We start from the raw sequence: 18,379 nt of genomic DNA, 5'->3' as shown, positions 1-18,379 counted from the left end.
GTACTGTCTGTACCTAAGTGCTAAGAAAGCTCATAATAAGTGAAGCTCCCATTCAGAGCTCGTTTATTTTGTTTTTCCTTTTCTTACAAACACAACAATAGAAAATTAACTGGTGACTTTATTAATCAGGTACAGTTTACATGGAGACCACACACCACTAACCTACCCCCGGGATAAGAGGAAAGTCGATATTAGCTTGGATGTACAAGAGACACATGCCTACATATTTGTCCAGAACTTGCATCACCATAGACATGTATTTTGCTAACTGACACTTCATAAACACCAAAGTTTGAGCTCAAGAACTAATAATCCAATAAAAACTATTGCTTGTCTAACACCATCAGCGTAGCGCCGTTATGCATTCGCTTGAAACTAACAGAAAGGGGTATCCTTTTTTATCAAACAAGTCATCCAACGTAAAATAAACACATCCAGATCATCCTTGCCAAACAACTGCTCTTCCCAACTGCAATAGCCTTCTCCACACACCTGCATTGTCTTCCATGTATGTATGTATGTATAGGTACGAGTAACTCTTTTGCACTATCGACTTGTACCTGTGCGGCCACGAAATTGGTCGCTACGTGATACTCCAAGTGGGCGAGTTTGTGGCGTAGCTGAAAATGTTCTCGGCGACTGAATGCGCACCGACCTTCTCGCTGGCGTAAATTTCGCGAGTTGCGACGGGCGCGCCGATTGCATGTCGAATGGCCTTGCACCGACAGACTTACTGCTCACGCCTGGAAGATTTGGCTCTGGCGAAGAGGGTTGAGGCCCAATGGTACGTCCATTTAAAGGCTTATATCCGAAAGATCTCCTTGAAGTGAGTGGCTGCTGCGAAAGCTGGAACTGGCTGAGGTCTGCAGACTCGGAATTTTCGCCTGCTTTAGACAGCCCTGGCACCGATTGAGAAGATTCAAATTGTGGCATTCGCGAGCGCCTTGGTGTTCCCCTAACTACAAAGCCGTGGTCGGTGGCGCTGCCTGGTCTTCGCGCACCACGCTCTAAATGCGAAGGTACTGGCGCCACGGGGGTTGTCGATGGCAAAGATGAGAACTTAGAAGGACCTCTCGAGGCAGGCCTCAGGGATGGTGATGCTGGTAGTTCTACATCATCTTCATCACCAGCAAGCGAGAAGACCTCGTCGTTTTCATCAGCCTCTCTGAGTGGCGCCATTGATCCTGGCGGCATCATCGTCGACATGGAGAACGGCTGGCCAGTCCATCGAGTTGGTGTTTCAAGTGGTGTACTGAGGTAATCATAAGCTCGATCATTGCGACTAGCCATGGAACGCCTCCCAGATGTCATCCTCCAGCCGCCACGTGGCCACGCAGTAGGTAACGAGTTTGGATACGGGCGAGTCTCGGGTACAATGGTGTGGATTCTGTCGTCCCGCTGCTTCCAATACTGCAGGACTCGGTTGCGTCTCTCACGTTCGTGCTTCTTTTGAACTTCCAACGCTGTGTGGGCTTGCCCGCTCTGTTGCAACGATGCAATTGACCAAGATTTGAGGGACTGGCGTTGTTTGTCAGATGCCCAAAGTTGCCAGGCTTCGGTGTCTTGCTGCTCAAGATCTCTGGCGTATGCCGTCCAGGTTTCTAGCCACTCATGCGCACGATGAAGCTGTGACGCCTGCATGTGCCGCTGGTCCATATCCGCCTGGTTTATCCATGTATCAACTACCAACGTCAGTTGATGCGATACCTTCCGAGCCAACAGCTCCTGTGCCATGTCGCTTTCAACTCGGTCCTCCGCAGCCAAAGATTTCCATTTATCAATGGCATTGAAGCAATTCCGCTTCTTCCTGGCAGACGATACCTGCGTGTATCGTGCCATTAGATATCTCTTAATATGCTGTTTGTCTTGGTCTCTACGATTCCTTATCGTTCGGTCGAAGACTCGCAACACTGTAGTTGCTCCAAGATATAGACGAGCTCGGGCCTCCAAATGTACCATTTGGGAAGAATCATAATGAAGTCTTCTGAAGTTTCTTAAAACCTTGGCCTTGGTCTGTTCCTCATAGTATTCTTCTGTTCTCCTCACCATGTCTCTGTCATGTTCCGCACACTGGAGCCATCGATCGAATGCCCGCCCAACCTGAAGATATTCGCGTCTCCATTGAAAGGCTTGAGCTCTAGCTCTGAGGTTCCACTGGTCAAAAGTAAAATTGGCCTTCTTGGCCATAAGTTGCTGGCGATAATCAACTGCCCTTCGTTTAGTTTCGGCTTGATCCCACCATTCTCGTAGGTAAGTAAAAGAACACTGAATCTCTCCGATACGTCGGGAAGTAACCGACAGCCGAGTTTCTTTTTGTTTATGCCCCTGCCATTGGTGAATGGCATCTGCTCGAAGGCGCAGACCTGATTGGATTCTTATAGCTTGTTGAAGAGCCTCGTCATGAGAAGCCTTCGACAGCCACTTTGAAACCGCCCCTGATCTGCTACGCGATGCTGTCATTTGGCAGCCCAAATGCTTGAGGCGATGGCAATGCCAGCAGTCGAGAACATGCTGGATTTTTCCAAGCTCGTAAGCCCGAGCAGTCGTTCGCGCAATCTCTTGGAGGTTCCTGTCCTTTATGACGGCCCGTTGCCACTTTTTTACAATGACAGCTGTCCTCATATCATCAATGGTGGGTTCCCGAAGCGCAGGGGCTTGACTCCAAGATCGAAAGTAGCGAAAGCGTATCATATGTCGTCTTGCGACAGCATCTCGTTCAAGACGACGCGCAGTACGATCGGCCCAGTGATTGAAGACTTTGCTCGCTAGGTAGATTTCACGAGCTCTGCTGGCCCGTTTGAGAAGTCTGTTGTGTTCTTTTTCAGACTCAACCTGCTGCTCGGGTGTCAAAAGATCATCCTCAGCTGCTGCTTGCTGCGTCGGCGTGTCTTCCTGGTATTCCTGGTGCGCAGAATGATGTGTAATTGTGCCCTCGTTATGATTTGCTGTGCTGTGCTGGGCCACTACCGTAGGGGAATGCACCTCTTGTGCATCGTGCATACTATCGGATGGTGCCTCTTCAATTTCATCTGGCCTGTTAGAGCCCTCCCTGGGACTTTGCGGCACTTCATCGTCATGGAGCGGGTGTTCTTCGTCATGCACAACTTGCGGCGCATGGTCTCGGATTAGAGACGCCGTTGATCGGATCGCATTGCTAAGAACCGCAAGAGGCTGATGCATGAACGATTGAGTCGACACTGGCTTTGATTGTATATCGGTCGGTTCCTTCACAGAAGGTTGACTATGCGGCTCAATACCATTCATTTGCACCGACGTCGCGGTTCCGTTTGCAGTCGCTGCAGGCTTTCCATCATGGGAATAGGCCTCAAAGTTCCTGACATCGGCAGATGCTTCCTCGGGGATGCTTGGAAATGAAGGTATCCGTTGCGCGGGCTGCGCTCGGCGGTTTGCAACCAAAGAACGCCAGCGGTTCATAGCCGATGATACAACAGCCTTTCGCATTTCCTCATATTGGCCATCCTCCTCATCGGTTTCAGAGAAATCTTGTTCATGTTCATCTTGTTGGTGATACGGTGATCTTGGCGGCGGCGATGGTGAGGGCGAGGGAAGCGGAGAAGACGAGAGCAATGGCTGAGGGGCTCCCACTTCGGCGGTAACATGTCCGTTCTGCTGGTTATCGTGCTGGTTCTCTTTCTGTTGTATTGATGCATTACTTTGACGACTTGTTGAGGATGCTGCTGGAGATTGGGAGGTTGAGGTCCGAACCGAAACCGTCGTATTATCACCAAACTCCAACACAATGCCCATTCGGTTCAGGATGGATTGAAACTTATCAAGCAAGCTGCCTTCACCTTGCTCACCTCCAACGCGGAAGACGAAAGTCGACAAGTGATGATCTGAATCTGGATCGATTCCATATGTGGGGAGTATGGCATCGTATGCCTTGAACAACGCAGCCGCTGGTAGAGGTTTGGGCTCGGGCGCCGAGTCGAGCAACTCCTGGGCAGCGACAACTACCGCGTGCAATGTAGCTATGTCTGATCTGGTTAATGCCATGCTGTAGCTGTGTTGTGAGGGTGATACGGACCTTCGTTGGAGTAGTATGGGTCCTGGCTTGGTGCCCGACTGGCATTACTTGATCGGCCATCGTCTGATGGCGAGACCGCTCTATGCGCAGCCGGTGACATCGACGCAGCCGGTGAAGTCGCATTTGAGACTGGGTTTGAGAAGTCTGGGGGCATGAGCAGAGGAAGTTTGGCGAGTTGCCCACGTCGGTCATTGGCCCATAGTCAATAAGGCGCAGTTTTTGCTTTGATGTTTGATGGCAATTAAGCTATCGCGGACTGTTGAAAGTACCTAGTATAATGAGTTACTTGAAAGCGCGTCAGAAAAATCACGCGATTGAAGGAATCCAGGTAGAGAATAAAACACGAGCGATGCTTGTAGCGCAGTCAAAGTAAGTGCACCCTTGATCTCTTAGGAGGGGGGGCGGTATCCAAACAAAGCGCAATGCGAGGTTCAAGAAAAACATACGCGGTCGCGATACAGTCCGAGATCCTTGCCAAGAGCTTTGACGTGTAAAGTGGGTGTGGCTAGTTCTTGTGGGGGCTATTACTTGAATGACAGACATACTCCGCTGTGTGAGCCAGCGACACAACAGATTTGAGCACCTCATCACCACTTAATTTTCCCCGGTTTCAACATAGCCAGCACAACCCTCACGCATACTCAGGCCTTTGGGAATTCACCATGAACCAGCAAAGGACTCGTCCTATCCAAAAGCTTGCCAAAGCAGTCTCACAATGCTCTGTAGAGGTATGCGGCTCTTCACTTGTCTCTACTAATCTTGACACTAACCAACCTATAAACAGGCCACGTCTTATGGTAAATGCATTGTTGCTGACTACAACGCTGTACACAAAGACAAGTGTGTTAAGGAGTTTATGAGGCTTAAAGACTGTTATTTGGTAAGATGCCTCAGTCTTGACAAAGCGTATATCCTGACCTTCTTCAGGCAGCATCAAAGAAATCATAGCTTGCTTTTACGGGTAGCTGTCATAAATATTGAACACTGTCATAAATGTATTACTCATTCAATCTTTGCATTGAACACTGTCATAATTGGTTCCCGGTTGTTGTTTTTTCTCACTAGTCTGCAAGGTTCTAAATCCTTAAAAAAATTTACAGCTTGAGTAATCTCAAAATGAATGTTGCTTGTTGGACCTCTTGCTCCTCTTCTGCGATGAGACCCTCAGTTTGAGTTTCAGCGCTTGCCTCCTCGAGAGGTCGGCGCAAGGCCTTCTCAAAAGCAGGAGTCTGCGACTTGAAAGCACCTGACAGGCCCACATCCTCAGGGTCAGCAACAACTCTGTATTCCATCTTGATGTCGTCTGTGGGCACGAGTCCTGCCTTCTTTCGAAGTCGCTGCACACGATTGATGATCTCACGACCAAGACCCTCCGCTACCAGCTCCGGGTGGATCTCTGTGTCGAGGATGGTGAGCACTTCGCTATCCGTGTTGGTCTCAAAGTTCTTTGAGGAGTCGTCCTCCTTGACGCCTCGGCGCACAACGAGGTCACCCTCTTCCAGGCGAATGCCATCGACATCAATGTGCTTGTCTTGGAGATATCCCTTTACCTGGTCACTGGTAAGAAGAGGCAGACCCTTCTTGACGCGGGCCATGTCCTTCTTGAGCTTCTTTCCGAGTACAGGCCAGTCCGCGGTGACACTGTACTGCACGTTGTACTTGGATTCGTCGCTAGAAAGCACAAGATCTTGTACATTAAGCTCCTCGCTGATATAATTCTTCAACGACTTGACATCTTCCAGGTACTGGGGGTCAGAGTGAAGCACCACGAGGGTCTTCAGCGGTTGTTTGAGACCAATGGTACGGCGTTCACGCGACACACGAGCAAGCTCAATGACACGCTGCATACGACCGACACGTCTCTCTACCTCCTCATCAAACAACTCTTGGCGCACATCGGGGAATGGTAGGAAATGAACACTACGGAAGTCATCGCCCTGGAGTTCCTTAGGGATGTGAGGCAAGAGCTTGAGGTAAATGTTGTCCGTGAGGAAAGGCGTAAAGGGGGCTAGACCACGACACAGAGTGAAAAGCACCTCGAATAGAGCATTCAAGGCGTGTAGAGTGTCATCAAGGCCATTCTCTCCCTTGAGTCGCTTTCGGTTGAATCGGATGTACCAGTTTGTCGTGTTGTCAATAAGACCCAAAAGTCGAGGAACAACCTAAAGAAGAGTCAGTATGAGCTCGCCAGATTCCAATACGCAGAGGTTTATGTCTTTACCGTGTACAATCTGTAGGCTGCATAAAGTTAGCTACGTTCAGAAACAGTAAAAAGGACACAGCAGATAGAGTCTATAGGAAGTAATAAGAATGTGGAGTTCGCGACTTACCCTCCATCTCTTGGTTGACAAATGCCAATAGTGACTGGCAAGATGCCAAAATCCATCTGTCCATGACGTTGGTGTTTGTGGCCTCCAACTTGGGATCCCAGACAAAGTCGACATTCTCGACCTTCTTGAGCAAAGCAACCTGACCCTCAAAGAATTTGTAACTGTTCCAGAGAGGAAGGAGGACCTTCTGGACAACCTCCTTGACTCCGGACTCCTTGAATCGCAGTGGCTCGGCTCGCACAACAGGCGAGTTAATAAGGTAGAGCCGAAGAGCATCAGATCCATATTTGGACATGATGATAGAAGGATCAGGGTAGTTCTTGAGTCGCTTCGACATCTTCTTGCCATCCTCTGCAAGCACAATTCCGTTGACCACGCAGTTCTTGAATGGTGATTTGCCGAACAAATGAGTACCCAGAACTGTAAGGGTATAGAACCAGCCACGGGTCTGGTCCAAACCTTCTGCAATGAAGTTTCCAGGGAACGACTGTTCGAACTTTTCCACGTTTTCAAAGGGGTAGTGTTGACTGGCGTATGGCATGCTTCCAGATTCGAACCAGCAGTCAAACACCTCCTCAATACGCTTCAGTTGACCTTTGCCCATTTTACTAGGGATTGTAATGTGATCAACCTTGTCACGGTGAAGGTCAGAGAGATCGCCCTCGTAGCCACTTAGGTCACGGAGCTCTTGAACGCTTCCTACACAGACTCTCTCTTCAAGATCCTCGCTGACCCACAGAGGGATAGGTGTGCCCCAGTATCGGTTTCGGCTGACGTTCCAGTCGCGAGCATTGGCGATCCAGCTGGCGAAACGCTTCTCCTTGACAAATGATGGAACCCAGCGAGTTTCTTCAATATTCTTGAGCATGTCAGGAATGATGTCGGGGATGCGGATGAACCAGGAAGGGACAGCCCGGTAGATTAGGGGGGTGTCTGAGCGAGGACACATGGGGTAAGAATGCTTTAGTTGAGACTCGTTGGCGATGCGACCGGCATTCTTCAAGTATTTGATGATGTGCTTATCAGCTTCCTTGACATGCATACCCTTGAAGTCGGAAACTCGGTCAGTGAAGTGGCCGGTGTCGTTGACGGGGTCGGGAGGTGATCGGTTCTCAGTAACGATGCCTGCGGCGACGGCGACATTGTAATCGTCCTCACCGAATGCTGGAGCTTGGTGGACAATTCCCACACCACTGTCGTCAGTAACATAGGTGGCGTTCAGAACCTTGAAGGCAACGTCCTTGAACTCGTCGTAGAAGTAGTTGAATGGAGGCGTGTACTTCCATCCCAACATGTCCTTGCCGAGAATTTTCTCCACAATCTTGAACTTGGCTTTCTTGGGGTCCTTATATAAAGTTCCAAGGAGCTTTTCGAGTAGGATGTATATCTTTCCGCTCTTCTCATCCAGGATCTTGACGTACTCGAAATCGGGGTGCGCTGCAAGTCCGAGATGCGATGGCAGCGTCCAGGGGGTAGTTGTCCAAGCAAGCAGGTTGACATCGGGATCATCAACAAGAGGGAATGTAACGACGACCGCGGGATCAGTCACGTCTTGGTAGTTCTGGTTGGCCTCGAAGTTACTCAAAGCAGTGGTGAGGACAGTAGAGTAGGGCATAACTCGGTGGCCCTGGTAAACTTGGTCCTTGTCAAACAATTGTTTGAAAACCCACCATTCGGACTCCATGAAACTAGGGTCCATGGTCTGTAGTGATGCGTTTTAGTGACCCGGTACAATACAAATAGTTGTGGGCTTCTTCACCTTGTAATCATTGTCGAAGTCAATCCAGCGACCCAACCGTTCGACGGTTACTCGCCATTCTTTGGCATAGCGCATAACAATAGAACGACACTCCTCGTTGTACTTGGCAATACCGAGTTCCATGACAGCAGCCTTTCCGGAGATTCCAAGCTTCTTATCAATTTCGTGCTCGATAGGGAGGCCGTGGGTATCCCAACCAAAGCGACGCTCGACGTGGAAGCCCTTCATGGACCAGTATCGGGGGATGACATCCTTGATGGTGGAAGTAAGAAGATGTCCGTAATGAGGGAGGCCGGTCGCGAAAGGAGGTCCGTCGTAGAAAGTGTAGCGAGGCCGACCTTCAGATAGTTCTACCTATAGTGATGGCTTGAGTCAGGGGAATCACTCGATAGAGTCTGCAGAGGGCAGTCACTCGGGAAACGAACCTGTCGGAGGAAAGCATCAATCTCGCGCCATCTTTGGAGGACAACCTCCTCTTCCTTTGGAAAGTCGATGGACATGTTGACTGACGGTTTGACTACAAGCAAGTGAGGGTTGAGTCAGTTCAGGACATGCTTCATAATGGCAAGATGGGGGAGCTCAGGATGGAGTAAAGGGTTCGTCGTTGGTATTAAAGGGATCTTGGACCTACTCACCGTTTGAAAAGTCTCGCCTGGCAGTCTGGTCAGCGCACGGAAGACCTTGATAATGTAGGTATGCCAAGCGACAATGTAAATCGTCGATGGAGGGGCAGGTTTAAGAAAAAGGTGCCTTGCGATGGTGGGTGAGTCAAGAGGACGGGCAGAAAGTGGGGTGAAATATGTGCCCCGCGTCAGACTACGGCGCACGGAATAGAGGGGTCCTTGTCGGCCGACTTTCGGGCTCGAGGGTTCTATGGGAATAAAAGCTCTTTCAACTTTGCATTACCAAGATGGAAGAGAATATTGACTGGGCTTGACGACCACGACTAGATATCAATCCAACATAGCGGATTGTCGTAAACGGATATCGGTTTCGCACTCGCTTACCGCACCTTTCAGTCCTCAAGGAGCCACATCGACTGGGCTTTGTTTCTCATATCGTTCGTCTGCATAGAGAAATAAGAATCTGAAATGCTTACGAGGCAATGCATTGGTTCATGAATTACAAAGAATGACAAACCCAAATGCATCCAATTATATAATCGATGGATGTCAAGGAGCGCGTACCAGCAATTGAGTAAACAACCACCTGGGTAGGACTTGGAAATAAATATCTTGAGGCCCTATGCGACGCCGGTAACTCGACTCGAGATGGTATCGTTATTGCTATTACACCTTAGGTAGTTGGTGGCCATACATGGACCACCAGGCTCCAGTAACAACCCAGAAAGTACACTCAAGTATTAGTTATATTCATGTTCATAATCGTCTACAGCATATCTACTCACAAGACTCAACAACTCGTATCGAGATTAGCGATTGTGTCACTTTAAAGCTCCAACACTAAAATGACCGGGGCTTGCTTGAGGTGGCGCGTGCGTGGTCACTGCCCGCAGATGGAATCCAAACAACAACCCCAAGCGACCTTGGTAGGTTAGTAGAGGTGATATTAACAGCCCAGGTATCTGACTGTTGTCAACCATCAACCCACTCCGACATTGTTTAGCCCAGACTTTTTCGGCACTCTCCATCTCGTCCTTCGCTTCCTTTTTTTTTTATTGCTCCTGACTCGGAATTTTTAAAAACTCTTAGGCGTCAATCGCCTAATTCAGTACCTACTACTTTGGCACTTTATGTTTCCGGGTTCCTGAGACCCATACCGCTATCGATAACAAGCCTGACGTCGATCGCTGTCGTTCGTATACTACCAACAAGTAATCACATACGAACCACATCTCGACAGTCTGCGGATTCTTGTCTTGTTACAGAGTTTTTTATTCTTGACATAACCCTGGCCCATCACCTCGAGCTATGTCGTTCTTGTTTGGCAGAGCCCGGACACGCACAGTCGCTGATCTGCCCAAGCAAGCCCGCGAACATGTCTTGAAGCTTGAGGGACCGCAAGGTCCGTCCAAGGTAGTGACCGTATCATATCGATTCAAGACCAAATACTGACTTTGAAAGGCCGAAGAGCTTGCCCGAGTTCTGAGCCAAATGAAGACCATCCTTCAAGGCACTCCTGGTATGCCCCTCTCCCTCACCTGTCGTACGAACCCCTGAACCAATGGCTGAGACATCTCCCAAGAGGCCGATACATCCCCAGAACAAATCCTGCAGCTCGTAACTGGACTCATCGACGAAGACCTCCTCCACCTTCTCGCGGTCAACCTCTTCCGCTTGCCATTCGAGTCACGTAAAGATACGCAGGTGATCTTCTCCTACGTCTTCCGTTTCCGCCCCGCCACCGCCGCCCCAAAAAGCGATCCTCTTGCACTGTCGTACGTTGTGTGCAATCGCCCCCAGGTCTTGGTCGAGCTATGTCGCGGCTACGATCACAAGGAGAGCGCTACACCGGCTGGTTCTGTACTGCGAGAGCTGCTAAAGAATGAGGCGGCGGCTGCCATAATTCTCTATGACGACGGAGACGAGCCTGGTTCAAGTTCCAAGGGACTTAACGCCATTGACCGTGACCGGCCCCAAAGTGGCAGAGGCGTGTTTTGGAGATTCTTCGACTGGGTAGATAAGAGCTCCTTCGAGGTGGCAGCCGATGCTTTTACTACGTTCCGGGTAAGCTTTCTATGGGCATTCTTCGCTTCTTCGTTCGCGGACACTGACTTGACTCCCTTGTAGGAACTCCTAACGCGCCACAAGGATCTCGTACCAAGGTACTTATCTGCGAACTTTGAACTTTTCTTCGACAAATACAACAATATCCTGGTCCAGTCAAACAGCTACGTGACCAAACGTCAATCAATTAAGCTTCTGGGTGAGATCCTGCTGGATCGCTCCAACTATAGCGTAATGACTGCTTATGTTGACCGTGGCGAGCACCTCAAAATATGCATGAACCTACTGCGCGATGATAGGAAAATGGTCCAGTACGAAGGTTTCCACGTATTCAAGGTCTTTGTTGCCAACCCGCACAAGTCCGTTGCTGTCCAGAAGATTCTTCTCATGAACCGCGACAAGCTTCTTACTTTCCTTTCCCACTTTCTCGAGGATCGAACAGACGACGAACAATTCATCGACGAGAGAGAATTCCTGATCAAGCAGATTCGCAACATGCCGGCCGTTCCTGTTCCTCCTCAGCGGTAACCGCTGGTATGCTGTTATACTCGGTTCACTATGGCGTCTCCTCGCCGTACATTTTTGCTTCAGGCGGCGTTTCCCCGTGCTTTTCACTCATAGGCGATGACGGCATGCGAGGCCAAAAGAGCGCAGTTTTCTGTTCTATCACAATGGCATTGCATATTTACCCTTTCTCATATTTGTTACCGCTACAGTATCTTAGCGCTCCCAGCCGTGGCATTGACTGCATCAGGACACGAATGTCGTTCCACCGATCTTGGCTCATGATATTATTATACAAAAGACGCTCCCAACGCCCCTTGTTCCCAGTATGTAGTCTAAAATCCAGTAACTCCCAGTGCACAGTCGGCATTCGCCACTTCAGCAATCCGATGGCACTCAGTGTTTGTTCAACGCTGCTTGGAGAGCAAGACGTTGACGCTCTCGCGGGCGTTTTCGGTGGCCCAGACACTGTCCTTTCCACCGCGGCGCCATTCATCACCAGATGCGTGCTCTCCACCTCCCCTTGGCGCTTCTCCCATGATTACTTCGAGGTCTCGCTTTTGCGAACTCAACCAGTGTTTGATAAAGTTGGCCGGATCCTTGCTGAGAGATTCGAAGAAGGAATGCTTGGCCTTTGATACAGCGATGGCTTGAACTACGCGAGCAAGTTGGTCGTCAAGCCCCGTTACCTCCTTGAGCATTGCGATATACTGCGGGTTGTTGAGCAAAGGCAGTAGGGAATCACGTAGGGGATCTTCCACGGGGACCTGGATATCATAAATCGTAGGCTGTGGGTCCTTGTGGAATTCCTGGTCAACTCGGATGGTGTACTGCAGGCGGGTGGGTTCGAGAGGACGAAGGTGCTGTTGCACGTAATCATTGAGCAGAGGGATGTGCCCGATGTCGCCTTGTCTGATAACCTGTATATATGGTCAGTGATGTATTTACAGCAGGTATTTGAGAGAATCCAACCTTCTTCAGAGGCTCGTTGCAGCGAAAGTTACGCTTTTCCTCGTCTTCTTGTAGCCCAAGCAACTTGATGTACTCCCAGAGACCCATGACCGCCTCTTGATGGGTAGCATCTTTCATGTCCACGACATCGGCAAGCTCAGGGCTCAACTGATATCTCTCGGGGGATTCCTGGCGGAACAGGTTGATGGTGATGTTCTGGTTTTCATCTCCATTTCTTTTAAAGGTGAGTTCATCGAAGTCTGCAGCAGCAGGGAGACTGGCAGCGGGCTGGTTTCGGGCGGAAGCGTCGGGCTTTTTCCACTCGACTGTGTGTTCGTTGCCAGTGCGGAAACGGGATCGGTCGAAGTCGACAGTCAGGGACTTGAAGAAGTGCGAGAATCGAGGCTTCTCTGCTGATTTTTGCTTAGAAGCCGAGTCGTTTGAGTCTTTTCCTTCCTCGTTCGCGGCGTCCTGGGCCGTGGACTGCTCAGCTTCCTCGTCTTCGTTGTCGAGTAGACGGCCTTCAATTTTAACTCGATAAGAAGCCTCCATACTGGGGGTGAAGTCGAATGAGTCGGAGTTCAGTCCGTTACTTTGCCAGATCTGATCTTCGACCGTGTTGCTGATCCAAATTCGCAATGTTTTGTATCTCTAGATGGTCGTTCAATGGGTGTCTCATAGCAGGTCTTGACGAGTTTCAAACTAACCTTGGATCCACGGCTCGTGTAATCAACAATATCCAGACGCTTTCGCGTAATAGTTGCATCAAGCCGTCGTTCGACATCTCGTAAGTCTTTGTATCGTTGAACGCCATCTACATCAACAATACTATCCTCTACTCCTTCAGGGATATTTTTATCGGTAGGCTTTCGACTGCGTCGCTTGGCAAGCTCACTGGCCTGGGCCTGGGCCTGTTGTTGTTGGGCAATCTGTGCCTGAGTGAGGGGAACGGAGGGGTGAGGCCCAGAGGACATCATAGGGCCTGATAAGAAGACCATGTTAGCAGGCAGATACATGAGATGTGCCCGGGTTGACATAGGCAACGGCATCAATAATGTTAATAAAGAGCGTACCAATTCCACCTCGACGTTGGTTCGTCGCATGAGGTGACCGTTGGGCAACCTGCTGCGCATAGGCGCGATATTGAGGCTGCATTTTGCCGAAATTTCGAGGTCTTGCGTTGAGGTTCAATATGTGACAACTGGTGTAATTTCACGTTGACCGTGTCGCGTCGCATCGCATTGCGCCGTGAGAAATCGATAGCTGGTGAGCCTCACGTGATCTATTGAGTAATCTGGCACGTACTCTACACCTCAACTTCTACAGCACCTCTCACGTTGGTTACAAATTTCCAGATCCTTACCCCATACAATTAACTTAACATGAACCATGGTTTTCACAATTGCTATATCACGATAGTGAAAATGTAAGGTCTAAGTCGTGGTTTGAAACTCATGAAAAGATGGCTCATACTGGCTTCGAGAGGCAACTGACATCATGGACCAATCAATTTAATTACAGGTAACTTAGGCCTATTACTGTATCGACACCTACGCATCGAGTGTTCAACTATCACTTGATGAAGACCCGCATCCACAACTATAGAGCTGTCGAGAAGCTTGTAGTAGAGTCGGTGACTCGACTCCAAATCGGGCTTCTTTCGCCAGCACATGTTATTTTATATTGTTATTAGAAGATACTAGGTCTTCGGTGTTGTCCATCTCTCGATGGTTCTAAAACTCAGATTGCGCCCCTATCCACCAACACTTTGCGTGAGCATACACTGAGCGAAAAGCAGGCCAGTCCCCCAACGCTTGTATATAGCTATATGGTGAAGTGGATTGAGCTTCTTGAAATCTAGAAGTCTTAGACCATGCAGTTCCTCCATCAACAACCGCGTAGCTGTTATGCCCTCCTTCCCCTCCCATATCCCCATCGTTCAAATAAAATGCACCCCGAAACAATGCATTGGCCAGTCCGCTCAGATGATTAAAACTCCTCAATTATGACGCCACGCTCTCAATGCCATCGACGAACTGAATGTAATCGACGAGGGGTTAAATGCCAAATGACATGGACCTGAATAGTCCATAGCTCATAAGCACCTCGAGTTTGTCTATACAGTTTCGTCGTCGTCGATAACTCCTCAGAATGCAGAGCCGAGACCATTTCTTGATTGTCTCTTGCTGAACCGGTTACGCTTAGGTGCCGGATCTTCAGCATTCCCCTGATTCTTACTCAGATGGTTCCGTCCCTGTCGATCACTTATTCCAAACCCTTCAGAATAGTTACCCGGTCCCCCTAGCGTACTTGAAGGACTCGATACTTGAGACGACATATCGGCGAATCCACTGTCGCCTCCATAAGAAGTAACCATGCTTTGAGAAAGCGCCATATCTCTGGCCCGCTCCAAGCACTCAACCCAGTCAGCGGCAGCCGAACCGCCTTCCGGTGGTGTCGATGAGGATTTAGCCTCTTCAAATGTATAATGGTGACCACCCTACATGTGATTATCAGTATAATGATCAGAGTATCCACAAATGGGAACTATTGCTTACCGTATTGACACACCATACCGTTTGCCCCTTTGCATCGACCTGAGTCTTCCAGGAGCAATCTGAGCCCAGCAAGGACAGCTCTTGCTTTGCCCGTTTCTCCTCGCCACCGGCTGGAGCAAGCACAATTCGACCACTTGAGGTAATCATGACCAAGCGCTGGCGCTTCTTTGTTGTGCTTCCAATGAAGAAACGAGACAACTTCTTATGTCCTTCTCCTGGTTCCTTCCCGTGAGGGCTTGATGGCAAAGGCGTTGAGACCACCATGAGGTCACCTAGCTTCAGGATGCGCTCGTTATTCTTAGTCAACACAGGCGACCATTCAATGTCAAGTTGTGTGGGGGGAGGGAGTTCGGTGATTATTCTAGAAGGCCGATTGCTCCCGTTGGAAGGGGTGGCCTGGGGGCCGGAGGGTGCTCTCGAGTTGTTGGTCGAGTTCGCAGAGTTGGAGAAGCCGTTAAGCTGAATGACCTGCGGCTCCTGCGGGGGCGCTACATAAGGGCGTAGGCGAGGTGCTTTTGTCCTCCAGAGACTTTTTCCAAATGACTGCCCATCAAAGAACTCGTGGTTCTTGATGTGCTCGACGGTGAGTCGCCTAGCAGGTTCAAGTACCAAGCAACGCTCCACAAGGTCTCGAGCAGCTGGTGGAAACCCAGGAGGAAATTCGTATTCGAGATTGACGATCTTTTGAAAGGTAAGGTACTCGCTGCCACCTTTAAAAGGTGGTCGGCCAGCCAAGAGTTGATATATGATGCATCCGAATGCCCACAAGTCGCTAGCCTTACAAGCATTCTTATGTGTCAGGAGTTCAGGGCTCACATATTCCGCGGTGCCGACAAACGATGCTGCACGGCTATCTTCGTCGCGTCCTGGGTCAGGAACACCACTGGCAGATGCAGTTGATCCATCTTCCCGAGGGTCCTTCAGTAATTTAGCAGTTCCAAAATCCGTAATTTTGACGTGCATTTGATCATCCAGCAATACGTTTTCGGGTTTTAGATCTCGGTGGATGACGCCCCTTGAATGCATATAATCAATGGCATCGAGTATTTGTGCACCGTAGAATCTAGTGCATTCGATGTCGAAAGTGCCCGTCTTCTTAAGAACCCCAAGAAGTTCGCCGCCGTTACATAGATCGAGAACATAATAGAGGGATGTCTCGTCTTGGAATGTGTAATATAATCGAACAATGCCAGGATGCTCGGTAAGTCGATTAAGAGTGTTTTTCTCGATGTTGACATACTTGATTTTCTTCTCCTTGATAATGTGTCTCTTTTCAAGTACCTTGACGGCATACTCCTTGAGTGTTTGTCGATCAGTCGCCATGAATACTGTGCTGTACGAGCCCTCTCCAAGAGTACGTCCAAAGGCAAAGTCGCGGACGCCCTTCTTGACCTGTCGGACAACGGTACGCCCGTTTGCATCAACTTCTCGCCGGACTCCTACAGCAGCACCGCGCTCTTGCCAGTCTTCCCTACTGGTAGGTACCGGCGCATCACCAGCGTATGGCTGATTCGGCTGTGGCCCGCCGGGCCCGGCTGCGTATCCAACACCCATGCCTCTTGAGCTCCCTCGGGGTGGTAACGGACTGCCGCCAGGGTTTACGCCTGATACTGGTCGACTCGATTTGTTAAAGCGATGAGGATCTCGTCGGCTGGATTCCCTGGCAGGGTAAGAGAGACCGGAGCCAGGCTCGGGCGCGTTGGGCATGGCGTAAATGGAGGTCCTCGATGCCTCCGTGTGGGATAATGGCTGCGAAGGGCCCGTCGAGGGGCTCGTTTCTGAAGTAAGGTCGGTTGACTTGGCAGATGAGGTGAGTCGGGGGTCGGTTAGGGATGATTCGACGCCGGCATCTATAGGGTCGAGACGAATGGCATCGTACGGTGAGGGCGTTGTCGATGTGACTGTTGGTTGAGGCGTAGAGGGGAGGGCGGAGGTTGACGTTGATGCGGAGAGGGACGTATTTTGAGCAGTGGAATCGGGTCCAACAAGAGTGGTTGATGAAGCGTTAACAGCCTCAGCGGCGTCGTCAGGGTTGGCGATGCGCAGTCCGCCTAGGGCCTGAGAAAGGCTCAGGTCCCCATTCATGGTGGGCGATGGAGAAGCCTTGTAGCAGGTAGCAGATGCTCAGGGGAAGTGGGCAGGCTCAAGCTCGACTCGCACAGGGAGGAGAAACGCGAGTCGTGAGCAAGGGACGGTCGGCCACTGGCGGCGGCGTGAACCCTGGAGCATCACCGATGTTGAACAATTTATTTTGGAGTTGAAAGCGAGAGTTGTTAAGGTGAGATACGAGGTTGGCACAGGTGAGGTGGTTAGCGACAAATTATTAAAAGGCGGATTGTTGCTTCGCTTTGCTTTGCATTGCGTTGCGTTGCGTTGCGTTGCGTTGTACTGTACTGTACGGGAAGCGGGCTGTAAACTATGGAGACCTGTCTAAATAAAAAAAAAGTACTTAGCTGGAGCACAGCCAGGCCAGCAGCGATCTATTAACAGTCCAGTACCTGAGGCTGGCGCTCCGCTCCCTGAGGTACGAAGCCACCCCAGGTCAGTACCAGCCCGCCCACCTCAAGATTACGAGCATACAGAGAAGCGAAAGACGACGCCTTAGGCCGTTGCCAACCTTGTCTTTTAAACTTAAGGGGGGTCAGTAAAGGAGAACCCAGCGAACTTGTAATTTTCTTGTATTATATCTGCAGGCTTTGCTTAACACTTGGATGCGTGTGTACCAGGGAGCGAACGAGCGAAATAGAAATGCTCCTTACTTTATTTAGTACTTTGATTGTCCAGAAATAATACTGGTGAGAAGTACTTCGAAGTGGAGTCTTTCTCAACTGTGATATCGTAGTACCTCAAAAGGTCACTCTCATCTTTCATATGGGAAGCTTGCAAAGAAGTTGTTACTGTGTTGCGCTCTTAAGTTTTAAATAAGCTTTTTATACGAGCAGAGTATCATCTCAACATATAAAGCCCCTCTCCTACTCACTCCCCTTCTCTATTCTTCACTTCATATCGCGATTTACTATGTAACCTATGTGGGAAGTACATCCATACCAGGATAACAAACCGCCTGTTTGTTTACTTGCTTTCCATTTTCAAGGGCACATTTTGGTTCCTTACTCCTGTGGCCAGGCCAGGCGGGAGGTCTGGCTATTCCTACTACAGGACAGAACTCTACTCAGACACGAAGCCTTGAACTATATGCTAGATACCTACCTAGGTAGTAGGCAGTTACACTGGGAACTAAGGCACAGCAAACTACCGACGCAACTTCGTTGATACCTACTACCAAGGGCCTGCCAATTAGTATAAATGTGATGTGAGACTCATTCGATCTAGAAAAAGATATGAGCTTAACAGTAAATCCTAGTACTACGGCAATATGAATAAAACAGTGTTCAAGCCAATAAGCCACAGAGTTCAACAACAGTCAGCCAATTAGTATGGAGGCAACGACCCAAAAATATCTCTCGATCTGACATTTGGCTGAGGTGAATGATGGATAATAAACGAGGTACTCCAGGCGCACTTCACTTGTGAGCCGCAGA

At 49.7% G+C, this 18,379-nt stretch overlaps 6 protein-coding genes across 6 annotated transcripts; 2 read left to right on the top strand and 4 right to left on the bottom strand.

The window, feature by feature from the left end:
• Window positions 1-1,998: 1,998 nt before the first annotated feature.
• On the bottom strand, window positions 1,999-2,460 carry FGSG_13933 (uncharacterized protein; the record flags this gene model as incomplete). Its single annotated transcript, XM_011327390.1, has 1 exon — window positions 1,999-2,460. A coding segment is annotated over one exon (462 nt), but the record flags the coding sequence as incomplete, so codon positions are not given.
• Window positions 2,461-4,642: 2,182 nt separating this feature from the next.
• Window positions 4,643-5,078, top strand: FGSG_10721 (uncharacterized protein). Its single transcript, XM_011327389.1, has 3 exons — window positions 4,643-4,776; window positions 4,833-4,928; window positions 4,976-5,078. The coding sequence occupies exons 1-3, from the start codon at window positions 4,711-4,713 to the stop codon at window positions 4,994-4,996; spliced, it is 183 nt and encodes a 60-aa protein (XP_011325691.1). The 5' UTR covers window positions 4,643-4,710; the 3' UTR covers window positions 4,997-5,078.
• A 64-nt stretch (window positions 5,079-5,142) lies between these two features.
• FGSG_10722 (isoleucyl-tRNA synthetase) lies at window positions 5,143-8,637 on the bottom strand (the record flags this gene model as incomplete). Its single annotated transcript, XM_011327388.1, has 5 exons — window positions 5,143-6,210; window positions 6,270-6,286; window positions 6,379-8,080; window positions 8,111-8,491; window positions 8,563-8,637. 5 exons carry the CDS (start codon window positions 8,635-8,637, stop codon window positions 5,143-5,145), a joined length of 3,243 nt encoding a protein of 1,080 aa, XP_011325690.1.
• A 1,431-nt stretch (window positions 8,638-10,068) lies between these two features.
• On the top strand, window positions 10,069-11,352 carry FGSG_10723 (conidiophore development protein hymA; the record flags this gene model as incomplete). The annotated part of the gene is made up of 4 exons (XM_011327387.1): window positions 10,069-10,173; window positions 10,222-10,279; window positions 10,343-10,824; window positions 10,888-11,352. The coding sequence occupies 4 exons, from the start codon at window positions 10,069-10,071 to the stop codon at window positions 11,350-11,352; spliced, it is 1,110 nt and encodes a 369-aa protein (XP_011325689.1).
• A 303-nt stretch (window positions 11,353-11,655) lies between these two features.
• FGSG_10724 (uncharacterized protein) lies at window positions 11,656-13,481 on the bottom strand. Its single transcript, XM_011327386.1, has 4 exons — window positions 13,353-13,481; window positions 12,987-13,261; window positions 12,301-12,930; window positions 11,656-12,248 (listed from the first exon to the last, which is right to left on the bottom strand). Exons 1-4 carry the CDS (start codon window positions 13,432-13,434, stop codon window positions 11,736-11,738), a joined length of 1,500 nt encoding a protein of 499 aa, XP_011325688.1. The 5' UTR covers window positions 13,435-13,481; the 3' UTR covers window positions 11,656-11,735.
• Window positions 13,482-14,425: 944 nt separating this feature from the next.
• Window positions 14,426-16,922, bottom strand: FGSG_10725 (uncharacterized protein; the record flags this gene model as incomplete). The annotated part of the gene is made up of 2 exons (XM_011327385.1): window positions 14,426-14,779; window positions 14,838-16,922. The coding sequence occupies 2 exons, from the start codon at window positions 16,920-16,922 to the stop codon at window positions 14,426-14,428; spliced, it is 2,439 nt and encodes an 812-aa protein (XP_011325687.1).
• Window positions 16,923-18,379: the final 1,457 nt, after the last annotated feature.

Source organism: Fusarium graminearum, chromosome 3, assembly GCF_000240135.3.
Source record: "Fusarium graminearum PH-1 chromosome 3, whole genome shotgun sequence".
NCBI classification, from domain to species: Eukaryota; Fungi; Ascomycota; class Sordariomycetes; order Hypocreales; family Nectriaceae; genus Fusarium; species Fusarium graminearum.
The sequence above is the reverse complement of the archived record's forward strand: the minus strand, read 5'-3'. Positions and strand labels throughout refer to the sequence as shown.

Coding starts and splice junctions, on each gene's coding strand:
- FGSG_10721 (XM_011327389.1), top strand. CDS start 4,711: ATGAACCAGCAAAGGACTCGTCCTATCCAAAAGCTTGCCAAAGCAGTC. Junction 4,777..4,832: donor TCTCACAATGCTCTGTAGAG/GTATGCGGCTCT, acceptor ACCTATAAACAG/GCCACGTCTTATGGTAAATG. Junction 4,929..4,975: donor GGCTTAAAGACTGTTATTTG/GTAAGATGCCTC, acceptor GACCTTCTTCAG/GCAGCATCAAAGAAATCATA.
- FGSG_10724 (XM_011327386.1), bottom strand. CDS start 13,434: ATGCAGCCTCAATATCGCGCCTATGCGCAGCAGGTTGCCCAACGGTCA. Junction 13,262..13,352: donor CCAACGTCGAGGTGGAATTG/GTACGCTCTTTA, acceptor TCTTCTTATCAG/GCCCTATGATGTCCTCTGGG. Junction 12,931..12,986: donor ACACGAGCCGTGGATCCAAG/GTTAGTTTGAAA, acceptor ACGACCATCTAG/AGATACAAAACATTGCGAAT.